The sequence below is a fragment of the Priapulus caudatus genome, unplaced genomic scaffold, assembly GCF_000485595.1.
Source record: "Priapulus caudatus unplaced genomic scaffold, Priapulus_caudatus-5.0.1 Scaffold37, whole genome shotgun sequence".
NCBI lineage: Eukaryota > Metazoa > Priapulida > Priapulimorpha > Priapulimorphida > Priapulidae > Priapulus > Priapulus caudatus.
In genome coordinates this window covers 25,287-33,667 of record NW_014577098.1, presented here as the reverse complement: position 1 = coordinate 33,667, position 8,381 = coordinate 25,287, and the positions used below count along the sequence as shown (strand labels likewise).

Genomic DNA, 8,381 nt, shown 5'->3' with positions numbered 1-8,381 from the left:
ATAGAGAAAGAAAGAGCGAAGAGAGAGAGAGAGAGAGATAGATAGAAAGGAGAAAGAAAGAGAGAGAAAGAGAAAGACAGCAGGGCACGGCGAGAAGTGCGAGAGCGCGCAGAGCGCAGAGCGAGAGAGAGAGGTAGATCAGAGAAGAGAGAGAGAGAGAGAGATGAGAGAGAGAGAGAGAAGAGAGAGAGAGAGAGAGAGCGAGAGCAGAGACGTTTGAATTTTTAAGATCGGATTAAGAATGACATCACACTCCTACGTGGAGTAGGGAGCTGGTGGCAGGCTTCTATCACTAGGGATTGTTAGCCCCTCCATCGCAACAGCGCATCTATCTGGCTGCTGCCGACAAGCGTTTCACGCGCGCGACCGGACGTGTGTGTGTGTAACGGAAGTCGTGCTGCAGTGGAAAAACAAGCATCGAACTTTGATTGTCGGTTTGGAAAACTAAGCTTCAAAGTTTGATTGCGGGTTAGCGTCAGCGTCCGGCACATGCTGCGTCACACTGACACGACGTAAGCGTCAGCGTCAGTATTAGCGTCGCGGGATGTCCCCGTCTAAGTATGGCGGTGGCCTGCAGTCACTAAGGTAGGTTACCGTGGAGCGACACTGGGCTACACACGTAAACACACACAGCACACACAGCACACACACACACACACACACACACACACACACACACACACACACACACACACACACGCATGCACGTACAGGAACGCGCACGTACATAGACACAGACACACACACATGCACACACGTGCACACACACACACACGCACACACACGCCACACAACAACAACACAGCACACACACACACACACACACACACACACACACACACACACACACACACACACACTCATGTTTGCGTGCACGCGCGCTGTGTCAGCGTTGACTGCGACATAATGTCTAATTGCTACGTTTTGCAGGTGACAGCTAGAATTGTCCGCGGTGCTCCACCCACCACACATGCTTGTCACACAGTTTCTCTCGACTATATATTGCGAGTGTAAAGCTCAATTCCCCCTGTTAGCTAGTATTCTCGTGGGGTTGGCTGACTCAACACAGAAAGACGCTAACTACTATCCAGCCCGGATAAAGAGGCAGTATAGCAGCAGTATCACCAACACCCCTGACCGCCCCAACGCACGCCCCTGGCAGCTTCCAATATCACATGGAACCATCATCATCATCAGCAGCAGCAGCAGAAGCAACAGCATCAGCATTATCATCATGATCAGCATCATCATCATCATCATCATCATCATCATCATCATCAGCAGCAGCAGCAGCAGCAGCAGCAGCAACAGCAGCAGCAGCACTATCAGTATCATCATCATCATCATCAGCAGCAGCAGCAGCAGCAGCAGCAGCAGCAGCAGCAGCAGCAGTACGCATGCGCGGTGCTGTACTTCCCGCTATTATAAATTACAAACGGAAAAAAATGACCGCTCGCGTGTGTACGCATATTCTATACGTGATAACCGCATACACATGTATAATTTTATGCGTCTACCTCTGTAAGACATACCCGGCTATGAAACTATGAACTGCTTCTATGATGATTGAATTACTCATCATGGCATTAGCTTTCCATCATTAACCGCCCATTTCCGATACCATTATTTACTTTACTGGCCAATCGAATCATAGGCATTACACGTACATTGTAGAGCACTTGTGTTTCGTCATCCGATTGGAAATGTAAATTTGCATATTATGAATAATTTTGCGAATGTATGATGATTTTGATCGTCGCCAAGCGTATCCTGAAATTAATACGGTAATCTTTCTCCAATTATTGCCAGACATTCTCTAATTGCATTGCAAATGAAATTTGATAATAATAGCGCATTCGAGACAGGAATTATAGGTGAAAATTTCAAGAATAAATTGAATTAAGAAATGATGTAATCCCATATATATTAATATGAGGATCGAGGACCGGCGAAGGGAGGCTAGATGGGGAGGGAGGGTGGATGGGGAGGGATGGTGGAGGCTGAGGGATGGTGGATAGGGAGGGAGGGTTGATGGGGAGGGAGGGATGGGTGGGGAGGGTTGATGGGGGGATGGTGGATGGGGAGGGAGGGGGAGGCTGAGGGATGGTGGATGGGGAGGGAGGGTTGATGGGGAGGGATGTGGATGGGGAGGAATGGTGGAGGCTGAGGGATGGCGGATGGGGAGGGATGGTGGATGCGGGATGGTGGATGGGGAGGGAGGGTGGGATGGGGAGGAGGGTTGATGGGGGATGGTGGATGGGGAGGGAGGGTGGATGGGGATGGGATTGGAGATAGGGAGAGAGGGTTGATGGGGAGGGATGGTGGATGGGGAGGGAGGGTTGATGGGGAGGGACGGGTGGATAAGGAGGGAGGGGTTGATGGGGGGATGGTGGATGGGGGAGGGAGAGGCTGAGGATGGTGGATGGGGAGGGAGGGTTGATGGGGGGGATAGGTGGATGGGGAGAGAGGGGGAGGCTGAGGGATGGTGGATGGGGAAAGAGGGGTGTGGGAGATGGTGGATTGGGGAGGGAGGGGGAGGCTGGGGATGGTGGATGGGGAGGGATGTGTGGATGGGGAGGGAGGGTTGATGGGGGGATGGTGGATGGGGAGGGAGGGGGAAGCTGAGAGATGGTGGATGGGGAGGAGAGTTGATAGAGGGGAATGGTGGAGGCTGAGGATGGTGGGATGGGGAGGGAGGGTTGATGGGGAGGAATGGGTGGATTGGGAGGGAGAGTTGATGGGGGGATGGTTGATGGTGAGGAATTGGTGGATGCGGGAGGGAGGATGGAGGCTGAGGATGGTGGATGGGAGTTTTGTGTTCGTGTCCTCGTGAGTGTGCGTGGCGTGCGCCGTGCGTGCGGTGCGTGCGTGCGCCCAAAATAGACCATCTGCAGCCACGGAGACGCGCTTGTTACGGACGCAAATCTCATACACGCACGACCACCGCAGTGTGGCGCTCGCAGCACAGGCTGGACCCCCCCCATCCCCCGCGCCTGTCTTCCATTCGCTTCACAGAATACGATCGCAGTTATGATGGATTATCTATTGAACAAAGCCGTAATATATTCCCCCCGGCCCGCAGAGCGCTCTCTTTTTTAATTTCCCGCCTTGCTGTCAACTTGGACAATGCTCGTCTGGATGGCAGCCGATCGCACACGCTGCCGAAATTGGCAAATGAGTGAAAATTCGCGCAGGGCCGCACACCGCCGCACGCATCAACGGCGGCGCGCGCGGGGCGAGAAATAACAGACGAGCTGTTTCTATGGCAACGCGTCTCTCCGAATAACGCTCGACGTGGGAAATGCATAATTCGAAGATTAATGTTTTTTTGCTTTTTGCGAAGTTCTCCAAATTTGTCGGCGGCCAGCAGCGGCGGCGGCGACGGAGGAGGAGAAGGAGAAGGAGAAGGAGGAGGAGGAGGAGGAGGAGGAGGGGAGGGGGGAGGAGGGGAGAAGAAGGGGGAGGGAGAGGAGGAGGAGGGAGGAGAAGGAGGAGGAGGAGCGACGGATGACGCGTTTTCGATCGAGCGCGTGTTAATTTTCATTAATTATGTATTCTTCGCCGCGTGCGCGTGTGTCGTCGATTTTTTGCCCCGTCATTCTTCACGGCAAGCGTTTATTATGGAATCGGCGACCTTTTTCGGCGACTAGCAACAGTAATTAACGAGCGACGAACCGAGAAAAATCTTTTTGCTGCGAGTAGAGGAAACGTTGAAGAACGAAAGTTTGACTTCGGATGCGATGATAATCGTAAATTGTTAGATAATATAATTATCTAAGAGAGAGAGAGGGGGAGAGAGAAGAGAGATTGAGAGAGGACGAGAGAGAGGGATGAGAGGAAGGAGAGAGAGAGAGAGGGAGAGAGGGAGGGGAAAGGAAGGAAGAGAGAGAGAGGGAGAGAGAGAAGATGAGAGATGGGAGAGAGAGAGAAGAGAGAGAGAGAGAAAATAGAGAGAGAGAGAGAGAGAGAGACAGAGGACAGGGAGAGGAGAAGAGAGAAAGAGAGAGAGAGAGAGAGAGAGAGAAGAGAGAGAGAGCGTGAGAGGTGGGAGCAGGGATGGGAGAGGCGAGAGAGAGAGAGGGCGGAGAGGAAGGGAGAGGGAGAGAGAGAGAGGCGAGAGGAGGGAGAGGCGAGTGAGAGAGGGAGAGAGAGAGGAGAAGAGAGAGCGAGAGAGAGGTATCGATGGAGAGAGAGAAGAGAGAGAGAGAAGAGAGAGCAGAGGCGAGAGAGAAGAAAGAGGTGAGAGAGAGAGGAGAGAGAGGGAGAGGAGAGAGAGAGAGAGAGAGAGGAGAGAGAGGGTGAGAGAGAAAGAAAGAGGGAGAGAGGAGGGAGAGAGAGAGAGGTAGAAGAGAAGAGGGAGAGAGAAGAAAGAGGGAGAGAGAGAGCGCGTCAAAAGCGGCAACCGAGATGCCCGCCTTGGAAAATTCTTTAATAATTATCTTATAATGTTCAAGAAAGACTTCTTATTCTATATCCGCTATGAGAAAGACACGCGCGATATAGAATAAGAGTCTTCCTTAAAATTATAAGATATAATTAAGAATTTGCAAGCGGCAACTGTCTTTTCTCTCTCTCTCTACTCTCTCTCTCTCTCTCTCTCTCTCTCTCTTCTCATCTCTCATCTCTCGCTCTCGCTCTGCGCACGCTCTACTTCCTCTCCTTGACAGATCTGTCTGTACCTATTCCGATCTTTACGTTTCTAGCAATCCGTCTGCTTTGTTGTCATCCGCTCCCTCATTTCCTCCTCTCATCCTCTCTCTCTCTCTCTCTCGGCTCTGGTCCTATCTCTCTCGCTCTCTTTCTAGCTCTCTTGCTTTCCGCTCATAACAGCATATCTAGTTTCTCTTCTCCTGACACGCCTCTCTTTCTTACCGTCATCTTCAGCGTGAAAGTGGTTCGCTGGGCGTGAGGTGTCGTATAATTTTTTTGATGGCACTCCATGGCGTATACGTGAGTATATTGCGAAGATAAAAAACGCTCTCTAACGCCAGCTATGGTAGTTGATAGGTTTACGCGATAGGACATGTAAGAAGATCTCTGACAGCTATGAATCCTTGTTTGCTATCAGCATCTCATTGCATTCCGTCGGCCGAATCGCCATCACCGAAAATAAGCTTGCCGCGGTTGTTGTGATTTGCGTTAACTCATGCTCTGTCGTCTGTCGGTCTTGCGCGTTTCTCTCTCTCTCACTCTCTGCTGTCCTCTGCTCGCTCTCTGCTCTCTCCTCTCGGTCTCTCTCTCTCTTCTGTCTCTCCTCTCCCTCTCGCCTCTTCCCTCCTCTCTCTCTCTCCTCTCTCATCTGCATCACTCTCTCCGCCCCTTCCTCCCCCTCGTCTCTCTCATCTGCTCTCGTCTTTCTCTCTCTCTCTCGTCCCTCTCTCTCGATCCTCTCTCTTCTCTCTCTCTCTCTCTGACTGCTCTCTCCTTCTCTCTCTCTGCTCCATCTCTCTCTATCTCTCTGTCCTCTCTCTCCTCGGCTTTCTCACTCTCTCTCTCATCTGACTCTGCGCCTGCTTACATCACGTGGTGTGAACCGTAGTGATGACGTAAAGCCGTCTAGCGGCTGCAGCAGACGATAGAACAACCGTACGTCGCGTGCGTTCGCGTGTGCCTGTGCGGGTCGCGATTCGCGTGCGTAGCGTGCGTGTTTATGCGCTGGTGCGTGCGTGGTATGCGCCAGTGCGTGCATCGTGTGGGCGTGCGTGCGTACGGGCGTTGTTGTACGGTCTGGCGCGCGAATGCATGCGCGCCGTTGCAAGCGAGCGTGCTGTGCGTGTATACGCGCCGCGTCGTGTGGTTGCGCTGGCGAAGTTGCGTGGCCCGCTGCGTGAGTGCTTGCGTGGCTGTGCGTGAGTGCGGCGTGCCTTAGTTCTGATGTGTGCATGCGTGCGCCATGGGCGTGCGTACGTTGTAACATTGTGTTGCGTGCCGTGGTAGTGTGTGCGTACGTGCGTGCGTGCGCGCGTGCGTGTATGGTTATGTCATGGCGAGCCGACAGAGCGTGCGATCTAATTACACCGTACTTCGATATTAGCAGCTGCTGCGGATCAGGCGGCATTTTTTTTTCTACTCTCTCTCTCTCTCTCTGTTTTCTGCCGTAATTCTTATACATATCTTGTTCACGTGCGCACCACGCTTCCCGCTGTATCTGATTTTTTACACACACTCGCAGTGTAAGGTCCGTGTCACCGTATGTGTGGGTTGGCGTGGGGAAGAGGGGAGGGAGAAGAAAGAAGCGGGAATGGAAGAGAGAGGGCGGAGGATGTGCGAGGGCTGCGCTTGTCGTTTTTTAAGCAATCTATATTATCTTCTTTTTTTTCGGCTCCATCTCTCTCTCTCTCTCTCTCTTCTCTTTCTCTCTCTCTCTCTCTTCTCTCTTCTTTCTCTCTCTTTCTCTCTCTCCTCTCTTCTCTCTCGTCCTCTCTCTCTCTCTCTCGTCTCTCGTCTCTCTCTCATGTCTCCTCTCGCCCTCTCTGATGCGGTCTCGTGCTCTCCTCTTCCCTCTTTCTTTCTTTCTTTCTTTCTTTCTTTCTGTCTGTCTCTTTCTCCATCATTCTCTCTCTCTCTCTCTCTTTCGCGCTCGCTCCTTCCCCTTCCTACCCCTCCATCTCTCTCTTCCCCTCTCGCTCACTTGCCCTGTCTCTATATATGTCTTTTATCACACTCTTGTCCCATCGACAGCATTGCCGACGACGTCACGTGATTTCCGTGCATCAACAATAGAACAGCACAGAAGCAGACGAGCAACTCGAGTTGCCCGTGTTTACAGATCGGTCGACCCCGATGCGCAGAAATTTCCGGTTTCGAATTTAGACACGGCTTTTGCATTAGTGGCGTTTGCGAAGCAGCAGCCGCACCCGCCCACGTCGTCTGCTCGCCGTAAATTCATTTGTCGCCATGGCAACGCATTGTTCTCGCGTTCGTCGGATGATCTATGTGTAGACGTATTCGGAATGGTGCGTGTGTGTGTGTGAGAGATAAACCAGTATGCGTCGGACTATGCGGTGCGGCAGGACGATATACCGAAATGAACAAATTCTTTGTTCGTAACTTGTACATGTGTCGTCTAGACAAAAATTGGCTGTAAATATTCCCTATATTGTCGTCTTTGTGCCATCGTCGCGGTTTGCTGCGGTGCAAATGCTAATGGGAGAGATTTTGTCGTAAAAGACAATATAGTTATATGTAAATTATGTGCAGAGTCCCATATTTTAGAGTTATTATTATCCGTGTATGCTTTCTCCACCTTTCACCCCCCCCCCTTAAACACTCTCACGCACCCAAATCCAACCCTCCCACTCCCCACGACATACAACACGTATGTACCGACTACACTCACTCTGACAACGCTTGCTACGGATCCGCCCCTCCACCCACTGCGCAACTCCTCCCTTATACCTATCCCCCCTTTTATATCTCAAACTGTCTCCTTATATATCTCTACACCCTCCTCCCCCTAATATATTCTCTGTCCCTGACTCCCCTAATATATTCTCTGTCCCTGGCTTTCCCTAATATATTCTCTGTTCCGGACTCCCCCTAATATATTCTCTGTCCCTGACTTCCCTAATATATTATCTGTCCCTGACTTCCCTAATATATTCTCTGTTCCTGACTCCCCCTAATATATTCTCTGTCCCTGACTCCCCTAATATATTCTCTGTCCCTGACTCCCCCTAATATATTCTCTGTTCCTGACTCCCCCTAATATATTCTCTGTCCCTGGCACCTACACGCCCTCCATGACTCACACCCTCTCTATATGCCTTCCATACACCCACTGCCGCAATCTGTTACAACGCTCTGAATTTTTACGGGTTTCCTATCCCGCTTGAATGTGTGTTAAATCTCTCGTTCGGCGAACGCACGTCCACGGGGTAATGCCATATAACTGCAATCCTTTCACACGCGCGCCACCGAGCGTACGTCCCTTCTTTCGGCCGCCATTTTGTAATCTACTTTGCCAGACGATTTCGCTGCGTCACGTGACACCCGCGCCATTTAGGCATAAAATTTCGAATGGTTCGTTGTAGCGCAGCTTTGCTCCGTCTGCTTTTATTAACACTTCGCCGCGGAAATATGTAAGAAGTGCATTACGCGATCGCAGCAGACGCGCGCAGCAACCCCCGCGTCCCCCCCCCTCCCACCCGCCGCTGCATTCTCACACATTCTCAACTTGTGCGATTTCGTATATGCATTAACGACCGCACGGTGGCGCCCCGAATACTTCCGCTCGCTCGCAGTCGCGGGGGAGGCGCGGCTGTGGCATTGACTTTCACTCGTAACGAGAAATACAACTCCGGCAGAGTACCAAACGATTCAGTATTTCAGAATGGCGGATATATGCGTTGAAATTGCGACCGAACGCTTTAAAATGGCGG

General features: G+C 51.6%; 1 protein-coding gene across 1 annotated transcript in view; it reads left to right on the top strand.

Annotated features, from left to right (window-relative positions):
• Window positions 1–544: 544 nt before the first annotated feature.
• LOC106818574 (vesicular glutamate transporter 2-like) overlaps window positions 545–8,381 on the top strand; it is a gene marked incomplete at its 3' end in the record, with an annotated part of 24,227 nt that continues 16,390 nt past the window's right edge. The window contains exon 1 of the mRNA XM_014823274.1: window positions 545–585. Coding sequence (XP_014678760.1) covers window positions 545–585 — 41 coding nt within the window. The remainder of the gene's footprint in view (window positions 586–8,381) is intronic.